At 42.3% G+C, this 21,566-nt stretch overlaps 1 protein-coding gene across 2 annotated transcripts; it reads right to left on the bottom strand.

Moving 5' to 3' along the window:
• Window positions 1-230: 230 nt before the first annotated feature.
• LOC120536499 lies at window positions 231-18,604 on the bottom strand. Of its 2 annotated transcripts, XM_039764890.1 has the most exons (7): window positions 18,475-18,604; window positions 7,853-7,948; window positions 7,351-7,584; window positions 7,099-7,258; window positions 1,762-1,988; window positions 1,153-1,337; window positions 231-915 (listed from the first exon to the last, which is right to left on the bottom strand). In XM_039764890.1, the coding sequence occupies exons 1-7, from the start codon at window positions 18,577-18,579 to the stop codon at window positions 231-233; spliced, it is 1,692 nt and encodes a 563-aa protein (XP_039620824.1). In that variant the 5' UTR covers window positions 18,580-18,604. The 2 variants fall into 2 exon arrangements, with proteins under 2 accessions (XP_039620824.1, XP_039620825.1); XM_039764891.1 differs by lacking the exon at window positions 7,853-7,948.
• Between the last annotated feature and the right edge of the window lie 2,962 nt (window positions 18,605-21,566).

Raw genomic sequence — 21,566 nt, 5'->3', positions numbered from 1 at the left:
TCAGGAAATATAAGACATACATTTATTAAGGATGCAGTCAAAGAAAGAGACTGTTTACTAAGCATAATTGTAAACCTATTATATTTACTGCCAGCATAATATAAACTGTAGGAAATTAAAAAAAAATGTAACATGAAATGATATCTTTAGGGTTCTTCCATTAATACCAAAACTGAAAATGAAATCATATTACTTTTGTCAACTCACTTAATCCTTTTTCCAATATGCTGTTAAGCTGATGACGTAGTGCTGTCTTCATTAAGCTCAACAACACAATGGACACATCGAGAATTGTCATCCTGTAGTCCTTCTCCATGCTGAAACTCAACAGAAAGCGTTTCCATCTGCTGATTAGTTAAATTTAATGTGTCGGGTGACTCGTCTGCCTCAATCACACCTGAAGAAACTAAAGCTGGCCCCCCAATTCTTTGTAAGTTTTCTAATAAAAGCTGCTCAATAGTAACATCTGGTGGAGCAGAATTTGTGATGAGAAGCCCATCTGACCAAATCTGTTCTGGTGTTTGGTTTCCTTCTGTTCTAATTCTGCGCATATTCCAACCATTTCTAAATAGTTCAAGTCGTGTGTTGATTTCATTACGGTACACTAAATGAAGACAAGCTATGTGTACATTATTGTCTGCATTCAGAATAAGAAGATCCTCCATTTCATAGAACTCCTTGTAAAATGGTTCAATGACCTGTGAGAGTACGTCTTTCCAAAGCCTTTCGATTCTTTGGTTACGTACTGATTTTTCTCCTCTGTGATCTGATCTTACTCGAGGTGGTAAGCTATACTTCATGACAGCCTTGCAAAAAACTTCTAAAACTCTGAACGATTTGTTATCCAATGCACAATTTAAATAAAGAATAAGACGCAAGACTCCATCAATGCATCCAGGAACAGTAAATCTCCATCTACAAAAAAAAAAAAAAATTAAACCAGAACATAAATTATATACCCTAAATATTTTTTGATCAGAAAATCCTGATCATTATGTTGATTGACATTACTTTTCTCAAATTAATGAGATTGCAATAAACTGGCTTACTTTGCTCAGATCAAATTCAGCAATAAATAATGCGGGTAACTAAAAGTGTAAGAGCTACCTAATATACTATACAGCAGGACACACATGTACAAGAATGATTTACCGTATCAACTTCACGTGGCTGTCCATGTGCCAGAGACGGTTTGGGGATACAACTCGGTGGGATCTTCTTTGGATTACCTCGGCCCGTCTTCCTGCGGTACTCAGAGGCTCAGTTCTCATTAAAGAGCGGCGTCTTCTTTTACTTTGTACATTTAATCCCTTTGCTTTACGATGTCCACTGATCATCTGTTAGGAATTCATACAGCAGAAACCTAAGTTACACTAATATGTCGTGTGTGTGTATAACCACAGGATTAATTAATGAAAGGCTTCTTCTAACTTTTTAAAGTTATGCATAAAAATACCACATGAAACCAACTTAATAAGCGATTGCAGAGAAGCCGAGGTCGCTGGGGCAGAACTACTGGAGGTTAAAGGAAGGAAGAGAAACCGAAGCCAAGCCTATGAAAGAGTAGAGCTACACACATTCACCCATCACGTTCCAGATAAGATTAACGTAATATCCTTGGCCTTTGCATTGTGAGAAAAAACACAGACAGAGACAACACAAACACGGGGAAAACTTGTAGACTCCACATTGTTATTAATACTGTATATCAAATATGCACAGAAACATAATTCAGCTATTTAGAAGCTAAAAAAGCCTCACCTCTGTCCCAGAATTTGGACATTGAGAATGGAGCAGTTCGACTTCATCATCAAGCTCATTGTCAGTAACGCCACTGAATTTACGGCGTGCAGACAGGCCTTCCTTTGTAAGCCCCTTGTAGGTACGTGACGCAGGACAACCTAAGTGCTCAGCCGTCTTCTGTTCAGTGTATCCTCGTATTTGAAGATGTCCTCCAGTAATCAATTTCTTTGGTAAATCATGGCTACCTGTGTGTTATATTGTTTGAATAAGCATGTATTCTAGGTATTATTTTATATTGCATATTCTGTTAAATATACACTAACAGTATTACTGTATAGGAAAAAAATAAAACAGAGAAAAATCGACATAGATTTTTGTATTGCAGTTGTACCTACACTCACCTAAAGGATTATTAGTAACATCTGTTCAACTTCTCATTAATGCAATTATCTAATCAACCAATCACATGGCAGTTGCTTCAATGCATTTAGCGGTGTGGTCCTGGTCAAGACAATCTCCTGAACTCCAAACTGAATGTCAGAATGGCAAAGAAAGGGGATTTAAGCAATTTGGAGCGTGGCATGGCTGTTGGTGCCAGACGGGCCGGTCTGAGTATTTCACAATCTGCTCAGTTACTGGGATTTTCACGCACAACCATTTCTAGGGTTTACAAACAATGGTGTGAAAAGGGAAGAACATCCAGTATGCGGCAGTCCTGTGGGCGAAAATGCCTTGTTGATGCTAGAGGTCAGAGGAGAATGAATGGGCCGACTGATTCAAGCTGATAGAAGAGCAACTTTGACTGAAATAACCACTCGTTACAACCGAGGTATGCAGCAAAGCATTTGTGAAGCCACAACACGCACAACCTTGAGGCGGATGGGCTACAACAGCAGAAGACCCCACCGGGTACCACTCATCTCCACTACAAATTGGAAAAAGAGGCTACAATTTGCACGAGCTCACCAAAATTGGACAGTTGAAGACTGGAAAAATGTTGCCTGGTCTGATGAGTCTCGATTTCTGTTGAGACATTCAAATGGTCGAGTCAGAATTTGGCGTAAACAGAATGAGAACATGGATCCATCATGCCTTGTTACCACTGTGCAGGCTGGTGGTGGTGGTGTAATGGTGTGGGGGATGTTTTCTTGGCACACTTTAGGCCCCTTAGTGCCAATTGGGCATCGGCTACCTGAGCATTGTTTCTGACCATGTCCATCCCTTCATGACCACCATGTACCCATCCTCTGATGGCTACTTCCAGCAGGATAATGCACCATGTCACAAAGCTCGAATCATTTCAAATTGGTTTCTTGAACATGACAATGAGTTCACTGTACTAAAATGGCCCCCACAGTCACCAGATCTCAACCCAATAGAGCATCTTTGGGATGTGGTGGAACGGGAGCTTCGTGCCCTGGATGTGCATCCCACAAATCTCCATCAACTGCAAGATGCTATCCTATCAATATGGGCCAACATTTCTAAAGAATGCTTTCAGCACCTTGTTGAATCAATGCCACGTAGAATTAAGGCAGTTCTGAAGGTCAAACACCGGATTAGTATGGTGGTCCTAATAATCCTTTAGGTGAGTGTAGTTGGAGAGCTTGGAACAGCATACTGTACATTACAAAGCAAAACAGCATGATTGTTATAAAGAATAGTAAGTAGTAAGATAATAGAAGAAATGTAACAGCAAATATATCATTTACCAAGTTGCATATTTAATATTTTAAAGTTGCATACGTAATTAAAATATTTTTAAAAAGCAGTGAAATCGTACTGCACATCACGTGCATCTAACCAAAGGGTGACTGTTCCTAGCATAGAATATAAAGGAGTGAACTTCTTCTTGGCCTGTTTAGTTCAATTTAAACTGAACAGCATTATGGCCATTCATCATATCATAAGTAACTCATGAAACAGTGAAGCACTGTGAGCTCATTTTCAAAAGTCACTCAAGTAGTTGGCTTAGCGCGGTCAGAGTGAGGCACGTTGGTCCTTTACAACTCCATGTTGTCCGAGTACATTAACAATTGTGTTTGGTGAAGGAGAATACGATAAAAGGGCTGCTGTGTTCAGTGAACGTAACCCTCTCTCTGCTAAACCCGCATAAACCTCACAACCGCAGGTGTTATAACATTCATCTCTTTTTACAAGAAGATACAATACGTCCAGCTTGTGGTCTCGTCTTGACTATTTAAACTCACAAATTGTAACTGACATATTCAAAGTTTAATGTGAAATGGACGTACAGTACATGTTACTAAAAGCTGACATATCATTTTGAGATTAAATATAAAAACATATAAGGAAGAGTGAGGTAGACTGACTGTCACATCCCAAATAGTGATTTTAAATGTTTTTAAAGATGAAGTAGGTTATTACATTAGGTGACTAGTCATTCAAACCTACGCTGTTTACATCACATATAAAATCTTTGTGGTGCCTTGCATTGTCCTTTGAGTCAAAATTAGTTTCACTTCCTTCACCACATCTTGACTAACATTCTCCTTGACTAGAAATTAAGAATAGTTAAATATCCTGAATTTGCATTGTTTTTATTTCCTTTCCTCAAGAAGGATACTTAGAACAAAATATTAAATTAGATTTTGTTCCTCTATATATAGGACTTATGTAGTATACACATTCCATTCATTTATTTTAAGATAACGTAGCTTCTCGTCTGTGATGAGTTGTAAAAGTACTACTGCTTGACTGAATTATCTCAGAATCTTCCATATCTTCAAAGAAACTCAACAAATCCTCGAACGAATGTGATGTTTCTGTACAAATGTACTCTGGTATTTGTGCTGAAATTCTGTCAAACTGTGCTTTTGTCATTGGAAGCAACCTCAAGTCAGAAATGTTCATTTCCAAAGAGTCTTCTTCGGCATTTTGCTGAAAGGTTCTACGGATATTTTTAACTTCTATGGGAACAGAACGTGCTCCTGATGTTTCTGCCATGATTACTGGTTGATAGAAAATAAATATGATCCAGAAATGTTGTCAGTTGAGCAGGAAGTGATGTAAACATAAATTTAAATAAGGAGGAAGTGATTTAAAGAAATCTGTAATTCATTTGAAGATATCAGTAACAACCTTGACTGAAATATTCTAAGCCAAAGTGACATTTGTAGATATTTGTAATTGATTTGAAGATATCTGTAAATCACTTAAAGATATCTTTAATAGCATTTCATAAAGATATCTTTAAAAGATTCAGATGTATCTTACAATGTTTTCAAGATTTCTCTAAATGATCATTTGGCTTGCCATACACCTTGGTTGTAACGAGTGCTTATTTGGGTTCCTGCTGCCTTTCTGTCAGGTCAGACTAGTCTGGCCATCTGACCTCTAGTATCAACGAGGTATTTTCGCCCGGAGAACTGCCACTCACTGAACGTTTTCCCTTTTTCAGACCATTAACTGTAAACCCTTGGGGTGGTTGTGTGTGAAAATCCCAGTAGAGCAACAGTTTCTGAAATACTCAGACCAGTCTGTCTGGCACTAACAGCCATGCCATGTTCAATGTCACTGTAATCACCTTTCTTCCCCATTCTGACTCTCAGTTTCAACTTCAGCAGGTCATCTTGACGACTACAGGCTGCAATGCTTTGAGTTTCTGTAATGTGATTGGCTAATTGGATATTTGTGTTAACAAATAGTTGAGCAGGTGTACCTAATAAAGTGGCCACTGAATCAATCAATCAATCTATCTATCTATCTATCAATCTATCTATCTATCTATCTATCTATCATAAATTGCCTTCCACTCTACATACCTGTTTATCATATAGTGCCTTTCACGTCTGTCTCTCTATCTATAGTCAGACATGTGTGCTTGGTGAGTTCATTGCAGGGTTTTGTTACACAAATGTCGTGAAAGTTGTGCCCCAATACTTGGTGTTATTTCAAATCCTTTCACTCTGGGTGTTGGACTCCATCAAGGCTGCATCTTATCATCTCTCTTTGTTTGTGGTTTTCATGGACAGGAAATCAGTGTGCATCTGTGGATGTGAAGGAGTGTAGTTGAAGAGGCCAGAGATGGCATTGTTGCTTTACACAGATGATGTTGTCCTCTTTGCGTCTTCTGACTGTGACCTTCAGCACGCATTCAGGTGTGAAGTGGCAGGATGAGGATCAGCGCCTCCAAGTCTGAGGTTGTGGGTCTCTCTTGGAAATGAATGAATTTCTTTGCCCAGGAGAGGGGGTGGACAACTGCCCTTAGCTGAGGAATTCTGGTATCTCAGGGTCTTGTTCACAAGTGATGGATAAAGGGAGCATGAGATTGACTAGCGGATAAGAGCAGCAGCAGCTGTTGTGCAGTTTGTGGTAGTAAACTAAGAGCCGAGTCTAAAGACAACCGTCTCGGTGTGCTGGTTAAACTACATTCCTGTCCTCGCCTGTGATCATGACCATAACAATGAGATCACAAGTACAATAAGGAGAAGTGAGGTTTCTTGGCAGGGTGGCAGTGCTGAGAGTCTGTGACAGGGTGACAAGCTCACAGTAGGGTCTCTGCTCCTAACCAGTTGATAACATGGCCACCAATGTAACATCATAAAAATCAGATTATAAAAGACCCTGCGGTACTGCTGGCCTCCACTAAATGTGTCGTTATTTAGTAGAATATTCAGACTCAATAGTAGAAGAACGCTTACATTTTAAAAAGTTGTTTCTACTCCTCAGGTTCTTCAGGACATCCCCTGAAACAACAGCCCCTAAAACAGAGTGTGGAGGATGGCCAGCCGTTTATCCCGGCAAATACCCCCAAGCCACCAGGTGGAGCCCTCCTTGCAGCATGGAGGTCCCCAGAACACCAGCAGGGCATCATGGACAATGGAGTTTTTATACACAGCCCTGCTGGATGCCATGGGGGCCACAAGAGGGAGCTGCAGGGAGGACCGAAGACTTCTTCGTGCCCTACGACCCGGAAGTCCGTCATAGGAAGAGCGATGGGCTTCCAGGATGAAGAAATGAACTTGCACCTGACCCGGAAGGGATTAAGAGTCACATGGACTGGGGATTAGGAACACTTCCGGGTCAGGGAATATAAAAGGACTGTGGGAGCTCCCAGACGGCAAGCTGAGCTGGGTGGAAGGGTGGCAACGCGTCTGGAGGATTGGTTTGTTAGTGATTATTGTGTAGTATATGAGTATTGTGGAGAAGAGTGTGCTTTGGGCACTGTGGCGATTAAATAAAGTCAACTGTTGGACTTTTACCTGGTGTTTGGAGTCGTGGACAGGGGTTCAAGGGAGCGAGAGCACCCCCTATCTACCAGAAGAGGAACAGTAAAGCAGAATGTGAGCCACCAGCTCATTTGATTAGGACATCTGAGGACACACAACTCACCGGTCTTACTGGTCTTCACAAACTCCCAGTTGCCGATGTCCTCCAGTCTTTCCTTCAGAACGGTAAGATTCTTCCTCTTAGAGTCAGGAAGGAAATCTCCATTACCAGCATCCTCAGGTGAGCTGTCATCTTCAGGTGAGAGATTGAGAGATGGAAGTTTCTAAAAAAGGAAGGAAGAGAGATGGAGAACGTGATTGTCAAAGACACATGTGTCAGAGGACCTGCCGGTGTCCTTTAGATCATCCCTTTCACCTTTAAGAAGTGGATGTGGTTGTCTGTCTGTGAAAGTTCGGCCAGCTCAGCTTCTCTCCTCTTAAGCTCCCTGATCTCCTTCTCCAGTCTCTTAATGAGCTCTTCATCCTTTCGCACTTTCTCCCGTTTATATTTTCTGATCTTGTTGATCACAATTGACTTCAGTCCCTTCATGGACTGAATTGCAGACTTGAAGGTTTTCTGGTGTTCCTGCACCTCTTCTTCTGCAGAAATCTGAACAACATTTCAGAGAAGACGTTAAACAAGACATATTAGCAGACAAGGGACTTGAAATGACGAAAAAGTAGACAGCCGTGAGAGAGGAGAGTCCTGACGACACAAATACAGAAGGAGGAGTAGACATTTCAAGGTAGTGCCTTCCTCTGAATCATCTCCTAAAAGCCACATCCTAAAATCCTTGGACAACACCTTTCCAACTTTGCCAGTCCTTGGCCACTATGGACACCAAAAATTCTGCATGTTCCTAAATGTATTGACTCACCTTGATACTCACTGAAGTCTCCTTCAGTTTCTCCACTCTCTTCATTTTGTCCTGGAGTCTCTTTTTCACTTCTTTTGTTGTGCTCTCCAGCTGACTCTGTGTGGAGACAAAACAGAGGAGATAAGTTTGAAGGAGGCTGAATCCTGGCCATTATTCTGTCCTCTCCATGTCCACTCCTTACCCGTTTGATGAGTCAATAATCATCTGCACTGTTGTGACATTTGTGTTCATAAGAATGACTTCTGAACTCTTTGAAATCACTTCCATTATTGGTCTGGCATATGACACACCCTTGGACTCGTCTTGATGTCTAGTTGTGTAAGAAGTCAAGCTTGTTTGGGGTCTAATCCCATGTTTAGTCCTCTAGACACAAAAAACACTCATTTTAGGTCTTTTTTGGACCGTACTTTATTCAGGAAACTAGCAAAATACCCGCACTTCACAGCGGCGAAGTACTGCCTTAAAATTTTTATTAAGAAGAAAAGTAAACCTTTTTAAACTGAGGGAAAATATACCAATAATTATTTGTGAAGGATCTCTTTGTGTACCACATTGTGAGTTCGGCCCTCCGGTTGTAATATGACCAAGCTGTGCGCTGAGCTTACTCTGAGCATGTAACGTACAGTTGGCCATGTGAACAGTAATCTTGTTTCAAATCTCACAGCTTGGATTGCTGCTGTCGTAATCGGTTTGAGTTTCATGGTTTGTTTCAGTGACGACAGTATTTGTAGGACTTGTTGTGTTGAAGTGACATTCGGCATCTGTCAAGTGTTGTAAGCACACAACCGGTTTTATCGATAACTTCACATCCAGCTTTTGAGAGTTTAAACATTCATAAACATCAAAGTGTCCACTACTGAAATCGTCACCTGTCAGTCTAAGATGTTTAAGAGGCATTGGCGGTTGTCGAAAGGTGTAAAATATTTGGCCATTTTGGTACACTTGAAAGCGACAACCGAACAATTCAGCGGCAGCCATCAACTCACATGCAGATCCATAGGTGAAGGGCTTAAGCATTTCACTCTTCTAGTGCTCCTGTGTAGTCTAATTATCTCCTGTACGTCATCAGTCCACACCTTGAACCTGTCCAGTCATTCAATACATAAGACACAATGGATATCAAGAGTGAGCCTGATATGGCCGTGCAATATGTAACACAGAGAATGGAAAAGGCAGGTGGCATCTCCGGGCATGGAAACCACTCGGTAAGTGACAGTTCTTTGATCGATGGTGATCACCTCGATAGACATGTTAATGGGGTACAGTTGGAATGATAAAGGAAATGGGGACCTGAACAATGTAAAGTAAGTCTAAAATACCTACACAATAACTATAATCGTAATAAATGAACAATAAAACAGCGGAGAAGCCGTGGATTAAATAAAAAGGCTGTAGTTATCAGCAGGGAGACGGGAATCCCGTGGCGAAGCAAGGAAGGGAATGTAGAGACCGGAGCGACAGACGGCCTTATATAGGCAGGCAGCCAACAACGTGGGAGGCGTTAAGATGGGGGACCCAACGCTGCCTCACACGGTGACCGAGCTGCAGGCTATGGACGTATATATGTATGTAAGTAGGATTCAGTTAGCGTTGGGAACCCGCGTACCAAATTTCTTGAAGATGGGCCCATAAGTAACAAAGACTGTTGAAAAGTTCAATATGGTGGCCGACAGTGGCATCATACCACCGAAATAAATACGTACATTGGTTTGGGTTAGCGCAGGGAAGCAACCTACCAAATTTTGTGAAGATGGGGCCATAAATAAGAAAGTTCAACATGGCATTGTCGACCGTTATGACCATTACATTTAGAATTTCAAAATGAAACCTGCTTAACTTTTGTAAGTAAGCAGTAAGGAATGAGCCTGAGAAATGTCAGCCTTCTACCTACACGGGAAGTTGGAGAATTAGTGACGAGTGAGTGAGGGCTTTGCCTTTTATCAGTACACTAGCAGAATACCCGCGCTTCGCAGCGGAGAAGTAGTGTGTTAAAGAAGTTATGAAAAAGAAAAGCAAACATTTTAAAAATAACGTAACATGATTGTCAACGTAATTGTGTTATCATTGTCATGAGTGTTGCTGGCATATATATATATATATATATATATATACACATATACAAATATAGACATATATATATACATATCTACATCATGTATACACACACACATATATATATACACATATACATATCTACATATGTATATTAGGGGTGGGACTCGATTAAATAAATTTATCTAATTAATTAGAGGCTGTGTAATTAATTAATCTTGATTAATCGTATGTAATCACACATGAAAATTTGCCCCGAATTGCAAAATGTTGTTTTTTAATTTAAAAGGGTTTTAGTGGGCGACAGAATCAAATAACAGACATGGACATGAATATTGTAAACTCAAGCTGTTTTAATTTCTGAAAAAAAAAATGCTTTTAAAATGCATTTCAATTCAAATCAGAAACAAAAATACCATCCGTGGCTAAAATTGGGCAGACTTAAAAATAAAGTGATATTTTAATTACTTTAAGTACATGTTCAGAATGGTATTGTCTTTAAATAATAATAACTAAAATGTCAACATAAAGTGCAGTTTTTCTTCTTAATAAAATAAGGCAGAATTTGACCAACTTCACCTTTAAACTCTGAGTAACCTTAGCCAAAATTATTTTGTACATTCGTCTAAAACAGTGTGATGATTGAACATTTTGTAATTAGATGTAATTAGAATTACTGACGGTCACGGAAGTCCAATGATCCCCAGTAAGAGCCACAAAGTCCGCTTTCTGTAATTCATCTAATTTTGATTGTTTTTCAGTTTGCACCAAACCAGGCTTTTATCAAGGCTTCGCTCAGGTAGTCTTTTGAAATGAAATTTGCCTCCGATCAGTCGTAGGAACGTGCTTCATTCCAACTCTAACATTTTTGTAGCTCTGATGTGTGCATCAATGTAATCGATGTACCAGGAAATCATGCATTGACAAAAGTTCCCCTTTGCTTGGAATTGAAAGTGTGATTAAATGCGTTATTTTTTTTTAACGGGTTATGGAGTACATGCATCGAAGCTTCTCAGCTGTGCTTGTGCTAAGAAAAGGAAAGATTTTAAAAATAACATAACACGATTCTGCGTTAACCGCATATTTTTTCATACGTCTCAAACCAAGGGGATGCGAGGGTAAAATGAATCAGGAAGCGCGCGTACATACTCAGTGCACCCCCTCTTGGGAACCGAACCTCGGACGTCGGCGCTAGAGGCGAAGCCTCTACCATTGCGACACGGTGTGTAGCTTATCTATTTGAGAGTATGTAGATCGGGGTATATATATATATATATATATTCGCAGCGGAGAAGTAGTGTGTTAAAGAAGTTATGAAACAGAAAAGGGAACATTTTAAAAATAACGTAACATGACTGTCAATATACAGTATTTGTTTTGTGAGTGTTACTGAGTGTTGCTGTCATCAAGGATTTGATTCTCATTATTTCTTTCAATCAGGTTCGTATTTGTAGGATGTGTTGTGTTCAAGTTACATTCCGTGTTTGTCAATCGTTGTAAAGATGACAGGTTTCATTCATCGATTCGTTTCTTACTACATCAATAAACAGCTCAGCTCGTCTTCTTCTTTATCTGAGACCTGACACACTGCATGCACGGGTTTTTTTTACACTGTCTTCCTTTAGCGGGACGTTGACTTTTTCCAGCGTGTGCTTTGTTTCCGCAGTAGTTGCATTTATGAATATGCTTATCAGACGCTTCATATTTTTTGCTGCCTTTTCAATTGTGTAATTCGGTTTTTGTTTAGAGCCCTTTGGAACTGTTGCCTTTTGTCTGTGCACTGCGTTAGTTCACGTGAGCCGCTTGGTGTACATACATTGAAGGTTCCCAGCTGTGCTGGTGCCATCTTGTGCGATGTCCATGGCTGTATTTAATGTTAGCTCAGACCCGGCACTTAAAAGTTTCTCTCACAGTTTCGCTGAGTTTGTGCCAAACACCACCCTGACCATCTCATCTTCCTCTCCATAAGCACAGTCCTTCACCCGTGAATATTTCGTGGCAGTGTTTCTATTGGATTGCCGCTGACGGACGGCCTTATATGGGCAGGCACTAAATTACAAACGCCAGCGGCAGCCTGTCTATGAACTTAATTTACATTACATTAATTTGCCATTACACTGCAGCTCAATCACCTCCATCTCAATCTGCACAGGTGCAGTTTCCACATCGACGGCAAATGGGTTGCGAAACAACTGAAAATTATTTTTTTGTTCTTCAAAGTCACCAAAGCGCCGTGCGAACTCAGTGCGCAGTGTGCTCAGTTTATCAGCAAAGTGCGTATTTGGGAACACCGTTGTGCCAACTTGGTTCAACATTACTTGGCAAAAGGGAAAGTGGGGCAAGTTGCACTGGTGCATTTGTGTCTCCCATAAAAGTAGCTTCACTTGAAGTCACTTTGTGATTTTGTACGGGTAAAAACGTCTGCTGAAGTGTCAGATTCTTCTTTAACTCTTCTGCTTTCTGTATCTTGTGCATTGCATTCAGGTGTTTCAGGTTATCCTGATGTTTTGTCTCATAGTGCCGTCTTTGATTAAATTCTGTAATTACAGCCACATTAGCTCCACAAATGAGACACACGGGTTTATCGGCAATGTCAGTAAACATATACTCAGCCTCCCATCGGTTTTTAAAGGCTCTATGTTCAGAATCACCTTTTCTCTTCGACATCATGTGAGCTAGCTTCACAATAACTTTAAGCTAGACTTGATTAACGGGGTAAGTGTTCGGCAAGGCAGCTGAAGCGCTGCATTATGGGATCTGTAGTTTATTGTGTTACCAGCGCTTCACATCCCCGGGCCATTAATAACAATAATATATAAAACTAGCCAACCCGCGGCATACCATTTTTAAGCACAGGGAGAAAATTTAACATTTGCAAAATCGGTAAAGTAATAAATCAGCAAGAAAAGCAACATTGTAACAATGCACGGAACGAACCAACACACAATCGTCCGTGCGGGGTAGCGAGGTGGGAGGGCGGTGTGTACAAAGTGCAGGAGTATCTAAGAAGACGCATGTTTGTCGCGGATGCGAATTGCTGTATGTAGCGTGCACAACACTTAGCAATGCTGCACGCGGTCGTGCGTCGTAACCGAAAACTCGTTTTTTAAAGACTGCTCACTTCATTGTGTTTTAACCTCAGTTGTAAAGGAATGTTTTAATGATCCCATGGGATACTCCTCGCAAACAGTTTTACATGCTGCATATGGCGATTCACCTCCGCGAGAAACACGCCTCTATGAACAGTCAACGTGTGGGAGGGGGGTGTGTACAAAGGGTAGGGACGAAAACAGTGGGAGCGTATGAGTCGCACTTAGTGGCAATTCCACGGTTTGCAGCCCGAATGGGGTCCAACAGCTTACCCACGCCTAGACACACGCTCAGTCTCATGCATAATTATTTATTGAAGGGTAAACACTTCTGGAAAGACACGGTTGTCTAAAACGGGTTGGTGTGAGAATACAGCAGCAAGTAAATGAAAAGATGGAACTCTGGAGAGAGCAAAATACAACACAATAGTAAACACGCGGCATAACAAACGCCGCATAATTATTTATTGATGGTTGAACACTTCTGGAAAGACACAGGGACACCCTCAAAACTGTTCTACACGCCGCATACAGCGATTCACATCTGCGACAAACAAACTGTTTTACACACTGCATACAGCGAATCGCATCCACGACATGATTTTTCCTAGATGGTCCTGTCGCGTACTCCCTTGCACTCGAAGCATACACACCGCCTGCTCATGTGCCCGGTCGCAAGAGAAACTCACGGAGAGCCGCCCACCAGCTGCCTGTGTGTGCGCCTCTGTCTGTCTCTGGCGCGGCTTTCTCTTGCGCTGCCTCTGTGTGAACCGGTCAGGCACAGAGAAGGTCAGCTGCTGACAGAGCGTCCCGACTGTTGCAGGGCCTGAATTGGTGAAGCAGGTGAGACGGTAATGAAACAGAGGCACAGGGCGTATTGGTTTTTAAAGACTGATTCCTTCATTGTGCTTTAACCTCAGTTTTAAAGGATTGTTTTAAGGATCTCATGGGATACCCCTTGCAAGCCGTTTCACACGCTGCATATGGCGATTCACCTCCGCGAGAAACATGCCTCTATGAACAGTCCACGTAGCTCGGAGGTACATGATATTAACCTGACCTGCACTGCATGTGGCCTCTACGACAGACGAACATAAATGACGCCATTTTTTCTGTGTCGTCGCGTCCGAGTTGGTGGGCGTGGCCCTGCGAGTTGTTGCGAGTTGTCGTCGTATCCAATGGTCTTGGAGTTGGTGGGCGTGGCCCTGCGAGTTGTCGTCGTATCCAATGGTCTTGGAGTTGGTGGGCGTGGCTCCTTCCTGTGTGCGCCATAGGTGTCTTACTTGTCGGCAGCTTAGTGAATCCACTCCCCTTCCGGCGTGCTTTTCATGGTTGTCTTGCCTTAGTGAATTATATATATAGATGATCTCGCAGGCCGGATATAATTACACGCCGGGCCGGATGTGGCCCGCGGCCCTTGAGTTTGACACATATGGACTAAATAGAACTTGAAAAGATATATTTTTTCGAATGTGATCGCGCAATTCAGATCGAGTTGACGTGCACTACAGTACATCGAGCCCGCGTGCTATTGTGTATTTCTGCGTTAACAGCATATTTTTTCATACGTCTCAAACCAAGGGGGAATGAATCGGGAAGCGCGAGTACATACTCAGTGCACCCCCCTCTCGAAAATCAAACCTCGGCGTTAGAGGCGAAGCCTCTACCATTGCGCCACGGCGTACATGGGAAGTTGGAGAATTAGTGATGAGTGAGTCAGTGAGTGAGTGAAGGCTTTGCCTTTTATTAGTATAGACTAGCAGAATACCCGCGCTTCGCAGCGGAGAAGTAGTGTGTTAAAGAAGTTCCGAAAAAGAAAAGGAAACATTTTGAAAATAACGTAACATGATTGTCAATGTAATTGTTTTGTCACTGTTATGAGTGTCGCTGTGATATATATATATATAGCAAAATACCCGCGCTTCGCAGCGATGTCATGTGTTAAAGAAGTTATGAAAAAGAAAAGGAAATTTTTAAAAATAATGTAACATGATTGTCAAAGTAATTGTTTTGTGTATTTGGCGGCAGCATCACAAAGTTTTTTTCGTCTAGCTGCATCAGAAAATGTACCACGACGTCTGACACGCCTCCTTTTTACTGTTTTGTCATAATGGGTTTGAGTCTACATATATATATATATATATATATATATATATATACACACATACATACATACATACATACATACATAAATACATATATATATATATACATATATATACACATACATATCTTAATATCTACATATCTATATACATATCTACATATACACACACATATATATATATATACATACATACCTATCTACATCATATATACACACACATACATACATACACACACACAAATATATATGTGTGTATGTATGTATGTATGTATGTGTGTGTGTGTGTGTGTGTATATATATATATATACACATACATACATATATATACACATACATATACTTGTGTGTATGTTTGTATGTGTCTATATGTGTGTGTATAGCTTTGGTCACTGAGTGCAAGGGAAAAATAATAAAATATAGTCTATAAGTTATTAAACAGTAAAACATTAACGTTTTAAGAAGTACAGGTACATTGAGCACTACTGGAGTGGTTGTGGGTAAACTACATTTTAAAGACTGTGTAACACAACAGGTAAGTAACTAACAGCAGCTAAAATGTATATGGATCATCTCTCAGTAGTAGATCCCTTTTGAAAGGCGCTACACGACGGCTGTGGTATAGAAATTACATTTTCTATGTGAACGTTCAAATTTGTGCCTCTGGTAATGTGCCTTACCGGCAATTAAAGAAAATTAGTTTTGTGTCCTCTGCAGTGTTAAGAGAGAAAGGCTTTGGTTTGGGATAAAAGGAAAAAGGTGTAAAGAAAGGAAAGTTGCCTTTTTCTTTTATATAGTATAGAGAGATGTGTTCGCTGACGTTATGATCGCCTTTTGGGGACAGTCGCGGTGGGTCTTGTGTAGACTGGTGAGACGTCCCCGCCATTAATCGGCTGTGATGGCACTGTCAGTCCTCCACTCTGTGCGTGTCTTCATAATCCGAGCTGAGGACCTCATAATCGTATCGTGCAAAAGAAAGTGTGAATCGCCTTAATATTATTTTGCCGTGGTGTAGAAAAGGGGTCCCGTGTTTGCACTTGTCTGGGCTATAGCGCAGGGGAGGATGAAAAAATTAAAAGTGCTCACTTTGACTTAAGGCAGAAGCGCAGTCAGCGTCTCAAAGGCCAGCACAGCTATGCACGCACTGGCTGCTCGACTTTTGCTGGGCAGGAGACCCCAGTTTTTGCAGACACGTTCATGATATCAAAAGTCTCAGCGCTCTTTGGAGGTCATTCATATATTATATATATAGCAAAATACCCGCACCTTGCAGCGGAGAAGTAGTGTGTTAAAGAAGTAATGAAAAAGAAAAGGAAACATTTTAATAATAACGTAACATGATTGACATTGTCATGAGTGTTGCTGTCATATATATGCCTGCCTAAATAAGTCACCTCGCTTTGCTCTTACTTTATTTACCGCTCATTTAATCATGGCTAATGGCGGAAAAATTATAAAATGGAAGGAGGATGGCTTTACCAAAACAATTATTGATGGCGAATCGATTATTCATAAAGCTTGAATTGGTGATCTGTTTTTCTGTGTTAACCTCATATTTTTCATACTTCTTCTCAAACTAAGGTGGTGCGAGGGTAAAATGAATCGGGAAGCGCTGATCAATGTAATCGGTGTACCAGGAAATCATGCATTGACAAAAGCTCCCCTTTGCTTGTAATGCAAAGTGTGATTAAATGCATTATTTTTAACGCGTTATGGAGCACATGCATCGAAGCTTCTCAGCTGTGCTTGTGATAAGAAAGGGAAAGATTTTAAAAATAACGTAACACGATTGTCAATGTGACCTTTTGTAAGTAGTGCCTGGAGGATTCAGTGTGGAGAAACTCTAGAGACAGCGTGTGTATTAACTTGTGGATTTTTCTGTGAGTATTTGGTGGCAGTCTGACGAAGTTGCTTCGGAAGACAGCGTTAGCCGCGGAGCTCAGCTCAGAGTGAAATGAGGTAAATGGGAGGGGAGATGATGACGTGACTCCCCCACCCACCTTAACTGTCAATCCCCCACAAACACAGTCTCGGAATTTGCATAAGCACACCCCTTCACCTACAATTTTAACTTAGTTATAAAATGATCAAAACTCTCGTTTATATCCTGCGTCCTCTTATTAAACTTGCATCCCACATTACCTGTGGGCATGTGAAACGCCAGTGGTAGCCTGTCTATGAACTTAATTTAAAGTTTAGGTTTACACCTTGCTTTCTTTCCGAGGTAGCAGCACTCATGAATATGGTAGTATATGTCACTCGCTCGCTTCTTATTGTTTCACTGCCTTCTCAATTATATAATGCATGTTTTCTTAAGCGCTTTTTGGAAGTCTTCCTGATTTTCTACGCACTGCGTTGACAGTCAGTTCACGTGATTACGTGGGCGGCGTGATGATGTCACACGAAACTCCGCCCCCTACGTCATTCCAGCTCAACTCCATTACAGTTAATGGAGAAAAATACCTTCCAGTTATGACCATTAGGCGTAGAATTTCGAAATGAAACCTGCCCAACTTTTGTAAGTAAGCTGTAAGGAATGAGCCTGCCAAATTTCAGCCTTCTACCTACACGGGAAGTTGGAGAATTAGTGATGAGTGAGTGAGTGAGTGAGGGCTTTGCCTTTTATTAGTATAGATTACACCCTTAGTTTGTCATTCTGAGAGAGTTCTGATGGAGTTGCACCTCTTTGACGCAGATGTAATGAAGGAAGGAATGTGGATGGGTGTTCCTCACCAGCACCTCCTCACAACAAGGCATTCTGTTTCACAACTAACATGTCTATTTCTTGACCTAAACCTATCTTTCCTCATCTACACATCCTGATCATCGAATATCTGTAGAGAGACCCCTGAGCAGAATTCCTTCATCCTTCCATTCTTTTTGTGCTGCATCTCTGCTGGCTCAGATTCCCTGGATGTGTGTGATCTGACAAATCGACTTGTGTGTCAGGACTGAAATACGAACTTTATCTCCCCAACATGTACTCAACGTGCAAAGTGAGATGGGCTTCAACAAGAAATCTCCAAATTAGGCCAAATGCCACAGAACAGATCCTGCTAAACAGACGTTAACGGTATCAAACGTTCGTAACTTGGGACTAGATCTCCTTACTTTAGAAAAGAATCTGAGAATGACATTAATGATGACAATTTGTGTCAGTGACAGTTAGTCACAACTGACATCACTGCTGCTTCATCATTACAGAACATCTAAGCCAAGCAGCTGCCATTCTTTGATTTCACTCCACAGAGCAATGGACAGTAAAACATCTGAGGCCAGCCGGACGTGGCCATTACTGACAAATCTGAATGATCCCACATACAGCCCCCCCGTCCTCGACTCCAGGTCACCTGTCTCTTCCCAATTCCACTCCTTACCTTTCTCTCAGCTCTCTCCTCATTGAGCGTCTTGGTGTCATGACCGCTGTGTTCAGTTGCCACACACTCTGAGCAGACAAACACCTTGTCGGTCCTACAGAACATCTCCAGGACTCTCTGGTGCTTTGAGCAGAAGTTCTCTTTGAGATTTCCAGTCGACCCCTCCAGTTTGCGTCTCTTGGGCGTTACAGACTCCCCAGGATGCTGCAGGTGACTCTTACTGTTGGAAGCCATTATGGTTGTTGAAGCTTTCTGTTTTCTCTTAGATGGAGTTCTTCTGACTTCACGTTCCTTTATCTTTTCTGTCAGATCTGAAGGAGTCATATTCTTTTTAATCTGTGGCCTTGGATGAAACTCCATTTTACACTGAGGGCACTTGCAGGTCCCCTTAATGTCAAACTGATCCCAGTGCTTATTAATACATTCCAGGCAGTAGTTGTGTCCACACGGGAGAGTGGTCGGCTCCTTCAGGACCTCCAGACACAACGAGCAGGAGTAATGACTCACAGAGAGGGAAGAGAGAGCTTCTGCCATCACCAGAGAAGATGCCGTCTGACACCAGGGGATTGACTCTGCAGCAATGAAAGTGAAAGGAGCTCGAGTCCCTCAGCAGAATGCAGTCGCTCTCGTATTTATACTCTGTGAACTCATCACCCTACATAATCACTAAGACAATAGGCTTTGTGTTGGAGTTGACGTATGCTCTGAGTTACAGGGTGTGCAGAGTTTCATATTCCTGAAAAACAAAACTAAAGCTTCAGGTGAAGCAGAGCCAGGCCAGGAGATCACAAATGGACCAGAAAGGAAGACACAGACAAGAACATCCTGAAGGACCTGACATCTCCCACCTTCAACCTGAACCTCATCTGCACAAACCTGGGCCAGTTGATATAGCAGGTGATTGTGGTGTCTACAACAGACCACGTGACTCATGACAATCAAATGACAGATCTACAGATACAAAGGAGATATGACAGGAACACACAACACCACCTTGACATGAAGTCCTGACTAGAAAAGATGGTAAAAAGAAATGGAGAGCACAATCAGCACTGCATTTACTGAACAGGAAAGGGTCATGATGGGGATCAGCTCTCCATATTTGATGTCCACTCATCCTGGTGATGGTTGTAGTGGTATGAGAGTAATGAGACCCTCTGGTTAGCAGGCCAGAGGGTACAGAGATGGTGATCAGTGGTCACATGACTACACTAAGCCCTAATTCACAAAGTCTGAGCACTTGACTCTCCTCTGTTCTGATTCTCTGTTATGCTTTGAGCTTCTTTGTCATTTGTCTTGGGTTTTGCTGAATCTGGGATGCTCATCTCTGCAATCAGAATTTTGCTTGGAAGTCAATTGAGAAGTTAAATATTTCTTGCCAGCATAATTTTGTTATGGGGATGGTGCTGCTGTTTGGTGGGTTTGCATGATCCGTTTTCATGGGGCTTCACAGCTTGTGATGTCATCAACACACCAGTAAGAAGATCACAGCCAAACAGCAACAAGATTCCGTCAATGGATCTAACTTAGTGCCCTGCTTACCTTGAAGTGTGATTATGGGGTTTAGAAGCAAACCTCCACCTCCGCCCTGTGACTACCGTTTTTTGTGTATGATTTGGCTTTTTTCAGTGTCAATGAAAGAGGCCCCTGGCAGCTTCAGTAATTTTGTGCCAAAGCAAAGCAAAATGGGAGATGGCAGTCCATCCTACATCACCAGCCAGGAAAAAGTCAGCAGCACCGATTCACAGATTTATATACCAGAAAGGGGGATAGCAGATGTATCAGGGCGCTAGCTCCCTTGTTGGAATGAGTTCTTTTGTATATGTAGCATGTTAATAACCCCAATCTATACTGATGTGACATTAAAAGGCGATACTCCTCCCTTAGTGATACGGCGGTAAGAAATCACATAGGAGAAATAACTTAGCTTTCCTTAATGACGGCTTATGCAGCATAACAGACAAGGAAGCCATGACAAGACCTTCAGTAGTAGGAGCCCAATGTATACAGTCTGCCATTTTCGTCATTGCGTTGGAAGGATTTTCCGAATCGGATGACATTATCTCCCATCTGTCTGTCGGCTTCAATGGTGTGCCAGGCAATGTGCCAAAGCTTTCTACTCTGTCTTCATGTGCAGGCCCCCACTTTGGTAAATCATGCCAATCCCAAACAAGGCAAAAAGGATAGAGTTTCATGCTGACGTTAACACACAAAAAATTGGGCACGTTTCCCCAGCTGTCTTTATCTGTTGTGGCAGTAGGGGGCGCTAGTGCTCCCTTGAACCCTCAGGTACAACTCCAGACACCAGGTAAAAGTCCAAGACTGTTTATTTTTATCCACAGTGCACCAAGCACCTTCCACACTACTCATAAATCACTAACCAACACAATAACCACTCCTCCTCGCCCAGACACTTTGCTCCTCTCCCACCCAGCACAGCTCAGTGTCTGGACTTTCCCCAGAGTCTTTTTATAGCCCCTGACCCGGAGGTGTTCCTGCCCAACCAGTCCACAGTTCCTTATTCCTTCCTTGTCAGGGTAAACAGTCCTTTTCTTCAACCCGGGAGCACGTCGTTTCTTCCTGTCACGTGACCGTGACGTACTCCCGGGTTATAGGGCACATATGAGCCCACGAGCCCCCCTACAGTGACTCCCAGCGGCCCCCAAGGTATCCAGCAGGGCTGTGTATAAACACTACAAGGTCCATGATGCCCTGCTGTTGGGAGAGCTCCTCCTGGCGGCCTGGGGGTGAGGACCGGAGTATGAAGCCGGCAGTCCTCCACAATTCCCCCCCCTTAGCGACGACTTCTGGGGCGGAGCGTCCAGCCCCGCGAGGGACGTCCTCCTCCAGGAGGACGCATCAGCCGGGCCTTGGCTGCGTTGCCCCTGTCCTCGAGCAAACCTTGGGGGGACGGTGTACCTCCTGTCTCCCCGGGGACAATGGCGCCACTCGTGGCCCGGTCGCCAGCAATTGTAACACCGACGAAGTCCTCCTGGTTGCTTCCCTCTGCAGGACCAAAAACATCTCAGGAACTCCGTCAGTGTTGTCTCCACCCCTTCATCTGCCAAGGAGGGTATTACAGCCGCTTGGCT

The sequence above is a fragment of the Polypterus senegalus genome, chromosome 10 (assembly GCF_016835505.1).
Source record: "Polypterus senegalus isolate Bchr_013 chromosome 10, ASM1683550v1, whole genome shotgun sequence".
Classification (NCBI taxonomy): Eukaryota; Metazoa; Chordata; class Cladistia; order Polypteriformes; family Polypteridae; genus Polypterus; species Polypterus senegalus.
The sequence above is the reverse complement of the archived record's forward strand: the minus strand, read 5'-3'. Positions and strand labels throughout refer to the sequence as shown.